We start from the raw sequence: 17117 nt of genomic DNA, 5'->3' as shown, positions 1-17117 counted from the left end.
AGAGAGTGGCCGAAAAAAAGCGATCCAACCGTTTTCCCAACCGCATCAAGCTTCCTTATTCCACCTTCATTTCAAAAGGAACGGCTCGCCTCTTCTTTACACTTTACATCGACCATATTGAATGGCTGCACGAGATACTAAACAATAAAAATGTGAAAGTACTTAGCGCGCTGGAGATACGGCATAGAATGTTTACACAAAAACTAGAAAAAGTAAGTAGATTTTTTTCACTTCTGGGTGGATGCTGGGTGACCTCTCACAGTGCCACACGCCGGTAGCGGTGAAAAGCACTAAAGTACTGTCCTGTACTCGGAAAAAGGTGCACACAATGCAAAATCGAACTTACAGCAAAGTCCGGATATTTTTCGATATCCCGAAAAAAATGTTCCGATATAAACCGTTTTACGTAAGTTGAATGGTCGTAAGTAGGGGAGCGTCTGTATACCATTTTTCAAGAAATATTGCATACAGTTTAAAAAAAGCTATTTTGTCCTAGAATTAATGAGGTAAGACTTGACGTGTCTTCGTCAGGTATCAGCTCCCTCAGTTGAACGGACGCACGGCCAGCAAGAAAATCTTGAGCCTGTGCAAAGAAATGGGGCTGATTGTGCAAAAGGTCAGTAGATTTTTCTCATTTGTTTTCGAATTTTGGAACGCAAACGTTTGTGTAAATGTTATCAAGGAAGTATTTTCAAGTGAGACATTTTGATTTTGAAACTTTGTGTGCCGAGTAGGTGGAGCTACTTTTGGCAAGGATTGTTTGTGCAGACATAAAAAAAAAAATCCTAAAACAAATGCTTATGGTTACAGTAAACCCCCTGATATATGACATTTTTACCTTCTTATGTGAAATATATTTTTTTCAGTCCTTCTTTGCGGCATTTTTCCCATTATAAAACATCAGCAAGTTTATTTTAATGTCCCCAAATTGATAAAATTCTAACTTTGCAGTCTTCTGCGTATGGAGAGTTAAGTTTCTAAGAAGCATGACTGCTATTTATGGATGTATATTGTGCAAATGCTGATATGTAATTGGTTCCTCCATGAATGTCTGTCTCCTTATTAGGTTGCGGATCTGATGTGCTTTTCTCGTCAGCAATACAATACTGTATTTTATGTACTGTATTTTCTATGGGTCTGAAGACTTGCAGTAAAGCCAAAAAGAGAAGCAAAAACATGATAACCATAGAAACGAAGCTTGAGATGATCAAGAAATATGAAGAAGGCATTTGAATCGCTACCTTTTATAAGGAATATGGCCATAAGCAATCTACGATGGGGACTATTACTTAAAATGAAGCAATTAAAGCAAGGAAATTTTCCAACTCCTCTTGACCGGCTTGACCAAAAAGTCAATTTTTCCTTATATATGTATATATATTTAGAATTTTATTTCATCATATACTTATATAATACACTAAAAGGGACAGTGTGTAATATTTAGTGACTCTTAGTGGTACAAAAAACTTTATTCAGTAAAAAAAAAAAAACCAACAACATTAATTTAAATACCAGGCAAAATAACCTATCCATTATCTGCGCTGTTTACCCTCAGTAGTGTCGCGGGGGCGCTGGAGCTCATCCCAGCTATATTAGGGCAGGGGACACCCTGAACCAGTTGTTTTTGGAATGTGGGAGGAAACCGGAGTGTCCGAAAGAAACCCACGCAGGCACCGGGAGAACACGCAAACTTGGCACTGGAAGGCTGGTGGCTGAATTTGAATCCATGACCGCAAACGCACTAACCACTTAGCTGGTGTGCTGCCATGAACTATATTACCAATGCTGATTTTTATAAAAAATAATAGGTCTAGAAATGTGTATTTTACAGCATGGAATCCACACTGTGCCATGTTTGTCAGCCATCTTATGCTACGCTGTGCCGTCTATCATTGGCCCTTGCTAGTACCAGAAAACACAGTGCCATCTAGTGGTCAAATATTGCACCTTGAGGCTTTAAGTAGTACTTACTATATAATTGTAATACTTTGATGCTTTTATCTGGGGTACCGATGGTTCAGAGCTAATTACTATTGGTTTCTTTCCCTCGTTATAAAACAATTTCCCTTTGCGATCCCCCAGGGTTTGTACAGGTGCTTAAGATCCTTGAATATGTTTGAATTTTAATGTATCGTTTTATAGATTATGTGCTTGAATTTTGGGTGAAGTACTTGTAAATGCTTGAAATAGTTGCCATGTTTCTCAACATGTCTGATAAAAAAATACAGAACTGCTCTCTGGTGGCATTGCTTTGCCATCGCATTTCCTTTTCCCTCGTGAGTAACGTCAGCTGACATCAGTTTTTATGCCATTGTCCTGTGAAGGGTCATTGCCCCCTACGGGTAGCACCTAAGAGGACAAGTGCATGCTACACCTAAACAGAGCACAATAAATGTGTTTTAGTGCTAGGATTATTTATCAATTATGGACATTTATTGCAAAACATAAGGTTGTGTTTTTCCGGTGGTAAATAGTAATGATAAGAACTTTCTGCAACTGAAAATGTAAGCTACATGTTACTGTGATTTTTACCCAACACCAATAATGGGAGAGTTGTGTCTCAAAAACAAATAGATTCATGATTTACTCGAGATCTAAAAAATCCTTTCTCTTGATAAATACACGCGCAACATTAAAAAGTGCATATATCTATCCACCTATCTATCTACCATGGTCATATGCCTTTGAGAGGGGTGACCAACAGCAAGACAAACACATACAAAAACAAAGAAAATGAAAAATGGGAAAAAGTAGCAAAAAACACACAAAAAATGTTTGGGACCATGGCCAACCCAAATGCCCAAACACCCAACAAGTTAAGCACCTCGGTACCCAGGTTGGTCGTGCTTTTGTCCCTCCAGATGCACAGGGACAGAAGAAAGCGGCCATGTCACTCGGGTCAGGGTGACACAACGCACTCTTCTGTTCAACAGCAGGGCCCGACAGCTTTCACTGGTTTACCCCTGCCGCATCATACAGGTGCCCTGCCCATCCCTTATAAGGCATCCAAACATTCCACTATCCTTTTAAAACACCTCTCCACTCATTCCTATCACCAACAAGAGCTCTAGCTTTCACTAGATTTAGACCTCTTTCCTGCAGTGCACTCATAACACCATCCGTCCACGTCAATCGCGGCCTTCCTCTTGGTCTCCTTCCATTTACTTCTGCTCTGTAAATCCTCTTCAACATTCGCTCCTCATCCATCCTCTCCATGTGTCCAAACCAACCGAGTGCTTTCTTATCCACACGCTTGCTCAGTTCCACTACTACTCCAGTTCTGTCTCTCACAGTTTCATTTCTCAATCTATCCAATCTATATAGTTATAGGGTCACTAAAACTGCATATATAAATTGGAAATATCTTTGTGGACCTGCTAAATACATGACCCACACCAGATTTCCTCTTTTACTGGTACTGGAGAATTTGGAAAATTGGCTTTGAAAGTCCTTAAAAAGTGCTTGAAATTGGCCATGAAAAAGGTGTATGAAACCTGTCTCCACTTCAGAACAGATTCATGTCTTATCCCGGGGGTCAACATGAACTTATGCAATTTTAGTTTTTGTTATATTTAGGGTGAAGATGAGTCATTTAGGCGGACATTTCTATATTCTTAGGGTCTGTCAAATACCAAGAAAAGATAACAAATACTTGTGGGGGAAAAGGTCACTCTACTCCTGTTTCTCCTGTCAGTTAATCATTTCTTTTCAGTTCTCTTGTATGCATGACAAAGAAATGTGATTGGGGAAGCTCTGTTTTCACATTTCCATAGAAAGGAAGTACAACTGATTGAAACCAAAACACAATCTCCCCCGCCTCTCTTTTTTTTCTTAAACCTGCCTCACATGCGTTATCTGCACATTCCTGGCATATTTGAAGGCGCTTATACCTCGAAGACTGAAGCAAGAGGAGGGCCGGCCGGTGGTCACGTGACCGTGATAGATTTCTTGTTTTTCGGAGTAAGAAATTAAGAGAGCAAGGTCCTCAAGGGAGGAATGTTAAACGTTAAGTAGAAAGGATGAGCTTGGATGTTTTATTGCGTCTCGTGGTTGACCGAGTGGGCCAGTGACTTATTGTTTACGGTGTTAAAGGACTTAAGGGAGGGATTACAAAGTGACTGAGGAGTAGGTTCGAGTGAAAACAGAAGAGACTGAGTGTTTGAGAGCTAACAAAACTAAGCGGAAGGAAGACCTGCATTCGGTTTTCGGAGTTTCTGTTTGCAACTGAGTACGACAGGTATGACCTCTTTATCTGTTTTAAATTCTATGCCTTCCATTAGGTCCTGGAGACCATGTTCAAAGTGTGGTGCATGAGCTTTAGGGATGCACAACAACCGTTTTTTGATTGATTCCGGTTTTATCCCCCCCCTTTTCATACAAATATAAGGTAACAAAGAATTAAAAATCAACAACTTTTTAAAATGATTGAGAAAAACTGGAAGCAAAAAGGGCAGCCAAGAAAAACTGAGCTTGAGCTTTCATTATTCACTAGGGATGTACGATAACGGTTTTTCCCCCTCTTCATCCAAATACTAGGTCATAACCAACAACTTTATAATGTCATTTAGAAAGACAGGAAGAAAAAAGGGCAGTTGGGAAAAGAATTGAAGGGCTGTGTGGACGCACGACACTTAAAGCCTGTCTTTGCAACAAAATCTAAATAAGACAATGTAATGCCAAGACAATAAGACTGTATAGTGCCGTTAAACAAGACTGTGTGAACGGATACGGAGAAGAACAGTGACAGGTGGATAATAAAAAGCGAGACAGAACCTCAGCCTGACAGTAATGTACTGACCCGGCCCGAAATTCGGGTCGGATTTGGGCTCAGGCTTCAGATCTTACCCCTTGGCTGAAAGTGGCAGACAAAACCTTATACCGCTTGCCAAACGCTTGCTCGCTTCAGAGTTGTCCAAGCTATTAAATCAACATAAAATATTTCCTTGTACAGCTCGGTCTCTTTAAATCAAATGGCTGTTGGCACGATCGCCTTGGTATATTACCGCTTCCCTAGCCAACCATAGTTTGTGAAACCAGTGACGTTTCTCAAGGCCCTCTAGAAGGCTCTCAGATGCCAATTTGGAATCTTATTGGCTTAACCAAAAGCTTTCATGAAGACTGACATTATGAGACACAGCCTTCAGGATTTTTTGTGAAGGCCTGGAAGCAGTGCAACCAGGGGAGAAGCTGACAATTTTGAACTATTGAATTAATATTGATGGACACAATATGATAACATCACATAATTTTGATATTTTTTATGTCAGCAGAGAAGGGCTAGCAGACCCTCACTGTAACCGAAAACAAATGCTACTGAGAACAAGAAACAATAGCGCTATGGAGACTCAAATTGACCAAACTGCACCCTTTCCTTCTCATTTTTTTTTCTCAGCCTTTCACAAGGTTTTTGGGGTACCCGTAGCAAGATGGCAGACAATCATGTTAGCTCCTTCTAGGTGAGCTTAATGTTATGTTGAACACACATTTTTTTCAACCCAGGGGTATTTAGAAATGCATGTTTATATAATTGTTCATGTATTTTGCTTATTATTCAAATCAATATGGTTTGTATTGAATTTAGTCTTTTACCAGTAGGATGAGCTCAATAATACACAATGTGCCCTTATAAAATTACTCAAAAAGGAGTTAAATTTGAGACAGGAAAAGGAAATGAAAGATGGGGATATTTACAAAAGACTGCGAGTTGGATACACCTGAAGCGGCTGAAAAGAGCCCATAGCTGGAGCTGGTCAGTGACCAACTTTAGCGGCTAGCAAGAAAAGTTCTTATGAAGGCCATTAAAAGATTTCAAGATCAAGTTGCTAACATGAGTGCCTGGAGAAGGAAACAGTAGTAAAACATTGAAGATGTGACCATCTCATGCAGGCTTCAGCAGTGGGACTTAAAGTTGCTGTTAAGTTCTAAAAGGAACACCAGGACCGGCTACCTTAGCTTTTCAACTTGTACAATATAATTACATATATCTGTTTACACACACGTACACCTACACATGTTTTGCCCATAATCTGAATCAATAGTGTTTTTACACCACTAGTGGTCGCTATATAATACACACTGGTACTTTAATATATGAAGGCTCTACATTGTACAATGAAACAGCAATGAACACATTTTTACACGGTATAGCAGATGCTTAGAAGCTTTGGCAAGTCATTTATAAAACCTGGACGATTGGCCAGAAGCGCTGCCTATCCCATGCTAAGAACATTATTTGGGACCCCTCTCACCCCCATCATGGACTGTTCACTCTGCTAGCCTCTGGGAAGAGGTACTGCAGTGTGCGGTGCAGGACCACCAGGTTCCGCAGTAGTCTAGTCCCCCTGGCCATTAGACTGTTAAATGGTCAATCTAACATATAGTTAACCTAAATCTAAACGGCTGCTAATCTGACTTTTTGCACTACTGGCAGTTCTTTATAGCTTGCCACTCCTTGCACATTTGCTCTCTGCACTATTGTACTTACAGCGTTATTGTTACAGTGTTAATGTTACTGTTTACCTGACTTGTTAACCTGACTGCCCATTTTGCACATCTGGTTAGCTACTCCTCTTGCACTATCGGCACTATGGTAAAATACTATACGTAGCCATAATACAATACAACTTTTACTTATATCTGTACATTCGAGGAAACTGTGCGGGTCAGATGTATCGACATTTCGTTCTGTATACACGTGTACTAGAATGACAATAAAGTAGATCTGAATCTGAATCTGAATAATCTGTGAAAAAGAGGATGTATTTTATAAAGAAGTGGATAGTAAAAAACATAATGTGGGTGAGCGTGCAGGGATAATAATGAGTAACATGGTCATGTTATAGTTAATTAAGGCGCTTGTCTTTTTCGAAATCCAGGTTCAGATTTTTGCAGTTTGGAGTTAAGGCAGCACGGCGCAGTGGTTAGCGCGTGTGTGGCACAATTCTGAGGTTATGAGATCGAACCTTCCTGTGTGGAGTTTGCATGTTCTCCCTGTGCTTGCATTCCAAAAACATGCATTTCATGTTAATTGGCTGGTCCAAATTGTCCCCTAGGTGTGAATGAGCGAGTGAGTTGTCTTTCCCTGTGTGCCCTGCGACTGGCTGGCAACCGGTTCAGGGTGTCCCCTGCCCACTGCCCAAAGATAGCTGGGATGGGCTCCAGCACCCCTGCGACCCTACTGAGGATAAGCGGCGCAGATAATGGATGGATGGATGGAACTGAGTTTTGCTGTAGGTATATTAGTGAGACGCAAGTATGAGTGCACAATTAATCAGATAATAAAGTCTGCCATCAAGCCAACTGATTGTATTCAATGTCTGGCGACTCTGCCATGGGGGCGCCTCTAGTTGAAAAGGGTTCTGTTGTAAAGTTGCCTGTTTTTGACATCAGACACGCCCCCCAATTAGAAGAGGTTCCCGTACAGCAATTTAGTTTTATTTTGGCGGTCTTTACTGTTAAAGACAATGGAGGAAACCTCAATAAACGCGGCGCCTCCGCATTGACGTCATTGAGAAGAAAGCATGCAATTTCTTATCTCATTGACACATTATAAGCCAGTCTCGAATCTGCTACCTCGGCAACACATGAGGAAAAAAGATAACATAGGCAAGGGATGTTGAACATACAGCTCGTGGGACGGATCTAGCACTTTGGATGATGATTTAGATAGATACTTTATTCATCCCCATAGGGAAATTCACGCTTCCAGCAGTATCCTTGTGTTGAAAAATAAAATAATGAAATAAAGATACAGAAAATATACAAAAATACCCAATATAACGTTTTGCTATAGAGTATTTAAATAGTGCTACGGAAAATACACACTGTAATAAAAATAGGCTAATATGCAAATGTGGGGTTTATTGAGGGCTTTTACTCCCCCGGTGGAGTTAAAGAGCCTCATGGCCTGAGGAAGAAATTATCTCTTCAGTCTGTCCATGGAACAAGAATGTGACAGCAGTCTGTCGCTGAAGCTGCTCTTCTGGTTTGAGATGATGCTGTGTATTGGATGTAATGAATTGTCCATGATTGACTATTAAATTAAATTAATATTAATATTAAATTGATTATTAAAGGGTTAATAAAAGACCAATCATTTGTTTTTGCAATTATACACAGAACATGTAGTGTTCCTCCCCACAACCATGCAGTTATGTTGCAACATATTATATGCGCCGAGAAATGTAGTCTCAAAGTTGCTCGATTTGGCATACATCCTCTACAGCTGTGACGTCACCGGACGAAGACAAGACTCTTTTCAATGGCGCGTTGAAATAACATATGACACACGTCCAAAACAGACGGCGATTGTAGGGAATAGCAATAGCATACAGGTAATTTATGCTTGGAGATATTGTAACTTTGCCAACCGAGTCACTAGGGCGACTTGAGTCGCTTGCTTCCACCTACAAAAGCTGTGTGAGGCACGTTTTCCTGCTGCTGTTGCAGTGTGCTCTCCATTTTCATGTAGCCACTGTTTAGGTTGCCAATCGTGGCCTTTCCTTTGTGTTTTTCGCTGCGTGTCTTGCAATTTTTATAATATTATCTGGATAGCTCACTGTTAGTGTCGGGAGGCAGCCGGAGACTTCCATTTTTGTCTGGTCTAGGTTAGCGCTATTAGCAGTCAGCTAGTTTGCTAGCCTGCTGTGTCCATTGTTATTTCTCAGCTTGGTTCATGTTTGTTGCGGCATCCTTTTTTCGTTGTTTGTTTTCAAATAGTCTGGTTGCTTACTGCATGTTTTTGGTCAGCCAGCCTTACGATTTTCTGCTGATCTGTCCTGGTTAACCCTCTTTAGCAGCCAGCTAGTCAGCTGTGTTCATTTAGTTTATTTCCGGCGGGGTTGCTATGGCTGTTTTTTGTTGTTGGTTCCCGAGTACAATGGCTGCTTACTGCATGTTCTCCCCGTGCTTGCGTGGGTTTCCTCAGGGCGCTCCGGTTTCCTCCTACATTCCAATAACATGCATGTCGGGTTAATTGGCCGGTCCAAATTGTCCATAGGTGTGAATGAGCGAGTGAGTTGCCCTGCTACTGACTAGCAAGCAGTTCAGGGTGTCCCCTGCCCACTGCCCGAAGAAAGCTGGGATGGGCTCCAGCACCCCCATGACCCTACTGAGGGTAAGCAGTGCAGATAATGGATAGATATTATGCAAAAAAACATGTACTATATTCTCACATTTTGCATGTTTTTGAATTTGAGTATCGCTTTTAAAGCCAGACGAGCCGTATGTGGCCCACAGGCTATAGTTTCAGTCTGTAGTCTTTGTTGTCCACTCATGATCTCGCATCGTGCTGTGATAAGCGTTACAAACATGTCGCATCAGTAACGTAGAATTCCCAGTCAGTCACGGCTCCTCCGAGCGCCTCCCGTCATGCTCGACTCCGAAGAAAGGTCTCTTATTTCTTTTTGGTCAAGAGCGTGTGCTGTCATGCTTCTCGAAAGCCCGAAGGCCAGCGCAATAGAAGATCAGCTGCTCTTGTCTGCACGTTGCTAAGGCGGAAGGGGAACCAGCAAATAAGGGGATTTGTCAATTGGAACTTGGACGTCGAATGTTTTTGGGAGGTTTTGACTTGAAAGGTACGTGGATCTGATGGTGTGATGGGAATTTTTGTCTGCAGGTACCCCAGCTGCATTTGCTGATAGTTGTGGATTTGAAAAGTTGTATCTTGACTTTTGAAGGCAGCTGATTTACAGAGAATGACCGAATGGAACATTGACAGGTTAAGAAGCTAAAACATGAGATATTTAAAAACAATTTTTATAGCTTATGATATTTTTTGTTTGTATTTTTTACTATTTTTGGAGTGGATTTTTATATTTTTTACGTTTATTTGTAATTTAACCTTTTTTAGAGCTTGTTGTTTTTCTATTTTACTGTATTTTTTTATATTTTTCTTTAGCTTGTTCTATGTTATATTATTGAACATTTACTGTATTTTTTATAATTTTCTTAAGCTTGTTTTACATTATATGTTTCATATTTTATTGTATTTCTTAGTTACTTATTATGGCTTGTATAGTTCTAATTTTGCTGGAATCCTAACTTTTAAAATTTAAAAAGTAGTACCCAAAACTAGCAGAATTTGTTAAAGTTAAATATTAGTTTAATAATAATATAATTGTTTTTTTTCTTAGTTTATGTTGTATCGTTAACCTTCGTCCTATTTTAACCTTTAAAAAAAAAAAAAAAATTAATGTGAAATTTTTCATATTTTAAGTTTTTAAATCCTATTTCAGAAGGCTGTTATTTAAATTATATTTTTAGTTTTTTACTGTATTTTTTACCTTGAATTTATGATAAATTCTTTTTAACTTGGCTTTCTTAACGATCTTAACTTTTTTATAGGTTATTTTCTGTATTTGTTTACATAGCTTTTTTGCTAAAATTTATAATATTAACTTCTTAAAATTGATTATCATAAAATATATAAAACAAAAAATTCCCGAAAATAATGGGGCAAATATACTTGTTGCACGTTTAAATACTACAAATATTGTTTTCTTTTTAATTATAATAGGGCTGAGTATTGGAAACTAACTGTATCACGATACAGAGATTAAGATAGATTCCGTATTTGGATGTGGTTTTATACCCATAAGTGATTTTACTGTGATATATACAGTATTTTTGCATTAAACAAATGATAAATTGCACGGTTCAAATGGAGAAGGTGTGACCTTATTAGAGAGGTTAAGAAAAACGAGAAGGCGATGGATGCGGGAGTCTTTTTATAGCCAGCTTTTGAGATTCATACAAATCGAAAATATTTAAAGAATGTAAACCGGCTCTCGGAGAGAGAACGAAAGCCCACGACAACGTTTTCGCCACAAAAGTCAAAGGAAAATATAGGTAGAGCGTTTTGCATATTTCAAAGGTGAATTCAACCTTTTTGTTGTTGCGCTGCATATTTTTCCCTTATTCCCTTGTGATGGCATGTCTTGGTTTCCTTGACAACCTCGGAAAGAGATCTGCTTTGGGCCAAAAACCCACTTGCTGACATTCATGCACATTCATGATAACGTGAATAATTTACTCTTCGAACCAGGGGTGAGCAAACTACGGCCCTCTGGCCCATCAAGCTCTTTTGTTCGGTCCTCCAAAAGAAAATATAATGACAACATACAGTGTGTATATATATTTATATATATACATACAGTGGAACCTCTGTTCTCGACCATAATCCGTTCCAGAACCCTGTTCGAAAACCGATTTGTTCGATCACCGAAATTATTTTTCCTATTAAAAATAATGTAAATCGTTCTAATCCGTTCCAACACCCTGAATGTTTACCTTGAATGTTTAACGTAAACATAAAGCTAACCCAGGCTAATCGAAAGTTCGCGTTATCGTAATCTTCCGTACGAAAGATTTACGCTAACATGAATGTGTAAAGATAAAAAAAAGGATAAAGAAAAGAATTATGATTAGGATTTCTTACCTTTGTGGTGGTCAGCAGAAGGCGCAGGTGGACAGTGGGGAGAGGGATGGAGGAGGAAGGAAAATTATTGTTGTACTCCCTTAGCCACATCACTAGATTTCACAGCCTCCTTATTCTTTAGTATCGTACTGATCGTAGATTTAGCCATGCTGTATTCCCTAGATCAGATCACTCGCACACCTCCTTCATATTTTGCTATTATTTCTTTCTTAAATGCAATAGTTGTACGCACTACTTTTCTTTTTTCACCTGTAGCAACTTTGCTGCTTGCACTGACTTTCTTCGGAGGCATAATTAGGGGCTAAAACACTTCGTACACCTATATTAAAAGCGAAAGCATAACGAAGCACGTCCGCACGCAATAACAGTTGGTCACGATAAGAGCGATCTACACCCGTGCGCCGCTTAGCATCGCACCAATTTTTTGACCGAACAGCGAAGCAAGAATTTCTCGAAATTTTTGGTCGGACTCCGATTTGTTCGAACTGAGAGGCGTTCAAAAACCGAGGTTCTACTGTAATTGTAAATAAAGTTGGTTAGTTGGATACCTTAACCATTAAGGTCATAGGGGCACTATTTCCTGTGGTGTGTCCAGGGCGCCCATCTCTCTTCAGGCCAACATATGTTTCAAACCAGGGACCTTTCGCGTAATAAACAAAAAAAGGTTGGGGGTTTTTCTGTGCCAACTTTATACCTATTATTTCTTTTGTGTGTCTTCAACAAAACAGAAATACAACAAAAAAATCGACAAAATTTCTTATCAAACAAAACTAAATATCAAATTTAGTCCTTAGAAATACGGACCTAGTATATTATTTTGATTTCTTTCTGAAAAAAAGAAAATACTACAGGAATAGTACAAAAAATACTACTACAGTAAGAATGCAATACATAACTACTACTACACAAATATTACAACAGAAATACTACAAAAATGTAATATTGTAACTGTAATATTACAAAAACATTACAATAGAATTACTACAAAAATGCTACAGATATACTGCATGATTAATTTTATGGAAACACTACAAAAATACTTCTAAAGAACTACTACAAATTTACCACTACCGTAATACTATAACACAAAAATACTCCTAGAGAAATATTACTACAGAAATACTACAGAAATACAACTACAGTAAAACTACAAAATACTAATGATATACCACAAAAGGCTACATGGAAATATTACAAAAATACAACATAAATAGTACTGTGGAAACTTTAAGAAATACAAAAGAATTCCTACTAGAGAAATATTGCGACAAATACTACAAAAAATACAACTACAGTAATACAACAGACTACTACATACAGTATATACGACGAAAAATCTGGTATGGAAATCCCGTAAAATTCGAACCATAGAGCACACCTGATTACAAGCCGCACCCAGTACATTTTTAAAGGAAAATCCATTTTGCACATACATAAGTTGCACCTGACTACCCGCATGTGCCCACGTTGAAACATGAGATATTTACAAAGAAGGATGGTACACGGAAATAGTTTTAATAATATGCGCTAATTTAACTCCTTAACGGTCCGACAGCCCGCCTGTGAACTGCCAGACTTTTGATAAACAAGTACCGTAAATTCCGGACTATAGAGCGCACCTAAATATAAGCCGCACCCACTACATTTCGGGAGGAAAATCGATTTTGTACACACACAAGCCGCACCTGTATATTAGCCGCATGCGCCCACATTGAAACAACGCAATAAAAACACGAATTTTTTTTTTTTTTTTTTTGGTTTGAACAAATTTATTGACACTAAAAACAGAAAACAATCATGACAATCTCAACAGCAATTAAGCACAAACACGAAATTAACCCTTACCCGATACAATCCAAAGAACACAGCCGGCAAAATGAACGGAAAATGATACCGGTACTTAACATTTAATGCAGACCTGCAGAGTCCAGGTGCCCGTTGAAAGTAATCCAAGGAAAAAAGTGTATATTTCCAAAGGTAAGGGTGGGAAAAATATATATCCGCTATTGTCGGCCGCGTCCACAAACACGTCTCACCTTTACTCCGCTTCCCGTCAGCCCGTGTTTGCCCCGCCCCTTCTTTCTCATTTGCTCGTACAAAACATATCAGAATAAGTTTATAAAATAAATACATTACAAAAATATACAGTTGCAAATACATATTATACATGGTTACACATATTTACAAAGAAAGAGTACACCAAGAGAGTTTTCAAAGCTTTAATAATAATATTATAACTTTCATCCCAAACCGTGCCTGTGAAGGGTAGCAAAACGCTACTAGGAACAGGCTCGCAACACAGCAAATAGTTCTGTTAAGAAAACATACCGTACTTGTAGTAACCACGGCAAACCGTCCTCATCTTCCTCCTTATAACTGACGTCATCAATGTCGTCTCCCTTCAATATGGGAAAGAGACTTTGACATTTGGACGTGGTCCCACGCTCCTTTACTTAAAACCACGCTAGCATCACGCTCGCAAAGTAAGTCCTATATTGGACTGCTCGACTGCGTTTAGCTTGAAAGTTGCGTCATGTGCCTTTCTTTTTGCTATTTGCATGACGAGGTTATGTCTACGCTAATTTAATTTGTGCACAAGCTAAGAGGTTTCAATTCAAATCTTACCTTTTGTACTCTAGCGCCGCTGCCGGCCGTTAGAAAAATTACATCAATTGGCCGCATCACTGAATAAGCCGCAGGGTTGAACGTTTGGGAAAAAAGTAGCGGCTTATAGTCCGGAATTTACGGTACTTATCTGTACTATGTCACCAGTTACTGGAAAATGTCATGCCGCATATCATTGGAAAGCTTAAACTCTTGGGATTCAAGATATGATTTTAAAATATACTCATCAGGGAAACAACACGATCAGTCTGAAACAAGTATGACTATATAACTCACCATTACGTCCCTGCCAAAATGACTTGGTTACATCAAGGACAATCCATATAATCCAACGGAGTAGATTATTTACACCAAATCACACAATGTTGAGACAGATAAATGGAAATCAGCCTTAAACATATCTTCGTCGTTGGACGTTGCTTTTTGTAATCCGTTTATTTCGCCACATTATTTCCGTTGAGCAGACACGTAAAATTATTCCCAAATTGGTAGTTCGCGCCCCCTTAAATTAACACCTATTCCATGATGCGGATCTTTTCATGGTAATCTTATTTATGCACAAAAAGGCGAAGTTACATTAAACTTGCGTCTTCCTTGAGACATATAGCCATTAGAAAATAATGCAGAAATTAGCCGCATCATTGCATAGTTCCGCAGGGTTGAAAGCTTGGGAAGAAAAATCGCTGCTTATTGTCCGAATTTTACGGTACTACAAAAATACTACAGAAATAATATGAAATACCAAGATATACACCAAAGAGGACTACAATAAAACCACAAAGGTAATGCAGAAATATTACCAAAAATGAAACGAAAAACTCCAGTAATACTACAAAACTAAATATCAAGTGCTTAAAACAGGAACCTAAGATATTATTTTACCTTAATTGAGTGTTTCAAAACCAATTTGATGAAACTATTTTATTTAAAAAACAAATATAAAGAAATGTAAGATGTAAATGTCTGTATGTATATTCATTCATAAATGAAAAAATTAAACAAGTCTCCATTTTCGGCCCCTAAATCCAAATAGTTGCCCACCCCCTACTTTGAACACATTATCAGAATAGAACAAAAAAACTAAACAGGGTGCAATTTTCTGCATTGAATTCAACTTTTGGAGATTTTATTGTTTCTTGTTGCTGCTTAAGGGAAAGAATATGTTGTACTGACCTTTCTTTGCTTCATTTATTTGTATGTGGGAGCTGCAGAAATTAGCATGATGGAGTTCATTTTCATGCATATAAAATGATCTTGTGACATTTTACGGCAGAAGGCACAAGGTTACCCTTTACGAAATGGACACAGAGTGAAGCAACTAGAGTAGAAAGACAATTTAACCAAAACAAACTGTATTCATAAACTCAGCGATGAGTCATGATTTTTCTATTCTACATATTCACCTACCAATTTTTTGTGTTCATGATTCTTTGTGGGACCTGTAGTCTGAGAGTCAGCGTTCCATAGAGCCATTATAGTAGATGTATATACAATAATTTCATGGGCCGGATATAATTGTACACTGGGCCGGATGTGGCCCGCGGGGTGTGAGTTTGACACCTATGCTCTATATGATTGAGTTCTGGACTTTGGTTTGGCCATTTTAACACCTTTATTATTATAATCCATTATCTTTTCCAATAATTTTGCTACACAACGTAAGACATTCAACCACAATTATTTTATTTGGTATTTTCTAAAATGTTCAGTTCAATATACAGTAAAACGCCTGGAGGTTTCAGTTATGAAATGACTGCACAGGAAATGCCCTGATTTTCTTTTTTTCATTTTTTTTTTCATTATTAAGCAGCCTGTTTCATTTCCGCATCGCAAAACCAATCAATATTGGTCGAGTTGTACAAAATGCATTTTGACAATGTGACTTTTTCCCCTTCTGATAGAAACGTACAAGTGTCTACGAGAAAGAGAAGGACATCATCTCTGTGGTAGGACGCTTCAATCTACTTTATTCCCTTTTTTAGGGTTAGGGTTAGGGTTAGGTTTTTAGTAACTGTAATGCCATTTCCTGGATAGTGCCGTCAACTGGTGGTGGTGTGCGACGACATCCTGAGCTGCAAGCCGGAGACTTTACTTACCAACACAACACAACTTGAGAGCGTGGACCTGGTGCCCGTTTCACCAGGAGACCAGCTGGTAATTTCAACTTTATTCATTTTAGCCATCGGAAGTTTTACATTTCCAAACTTCTCTCTGGAATGTATTTTTTTTCCTTTTTTGGCTTGACGTGATTGTCTGGAACTCAAGGTTGTTCTCATTCAGGAGCAACAATACACCATGATCTCAAAGAAACAAATTTATCTCTCACTCATGTCGTTTTTTTTATTCACCCAAATGTATTCAGCTTGCTTTCCTTTTCAATTAGTGACACCTCTTGAGTGTTAATACAGTGTAATAGAGTAGAATGCCGAGATACGACATTTATCTGTTTAAAGGGTGGGGAGCATAAGGTGAAATGGTCGTACGGTGGGTGATAGAAAGCTAAAATAGTGCATTTCAAAAAAGTGCAGTTCCTTTTATTATTTATTTTTTTGTACCCAAGGAGTTTTGTGTATATGATCCAAGACCATTTATCATTGAATTGTTACCCCTTTGTAGAGAAAAAAACAGTTAATTTTATGCAGGCCACAATGGCAAGTTTCAGTGGCCTGAACTTAAAAAGAAACTGTGCTGTGCCAAACCCAGGTGTTAGCCTGGGAATAACATATCGCGGCTGCACAGGTGCACTTCATTCTCTGTAGAAAGAACGATTCAAGTCAAGTAACATTTATTTGTGCAGACAATCACAAAATTTCTCAAAGGGCTGCACAGACTAAAATGCCGCCATGCATGACACATATTCACTCTTTCACACAAGAACCAACAATCACAGAAAGTTTATTTTAGGTGGGCCACTAAGGTGGAATTCATAGGCCCAAACTAAAAAAAAGGCTCTGCTGGCCCCCCGCTCCCACTAATTATCGACTGGAGATAAATAATCGCGCCCACAACCGTGTATTTCATATTAGGAGGGACAAAACTGCATGCCTCTTAACAA

At 38.7% G+C, this 17117-nt stretch overlaps 1 protein-coding gene across 2 annotated transcripts in view; it reads left to right on the top strand.

Moving 5' to 3' along the window:
• The window catches only part of cnksr1 (connector enhancer of kinase suppressor of Ras 1), a 61813-nt gene that overhangs the window by 24132 nt on the left and 20564 nt on the right, over nt 1-17117 (top strand). For both annotated transcript variants that reach the window (XM_088354880.1, XM_088354879.1), the window contains exons 4-6: nt 532-616; nt 15964-16008; nt 16097-16216. In XM_088354880.1, the coding sequence (XP_088211006.1) occupies nt 532-616; nt 15964-16008; nt 16097-16216 (250 nt within the window). The remainder of the gene's footprint in view (nt 1-531; nt 617-15963; nt 16009-16096; nt 16217-17117) is intronic.

Source organism: Urocampus carinirostris, chromosome 15, assembly GCF_059441175.1.
Source record: "Urocampus carinirostris isolate Australia breed hairy pipefish chromosome 15, RoL_Ucar_1.0, whole genome shotgun sequence".
In the NCBI taxonomy this organism is placed as follows: Eukaryota; Metazoa; Chordata; class Actinopteri; order Syngnathiformes; family Syngnathidae; genus Urocampus; species Urocampus carinirostris.
This window is presented reverse-complemented; position numbering and strand designations above follow the sequence as displayed.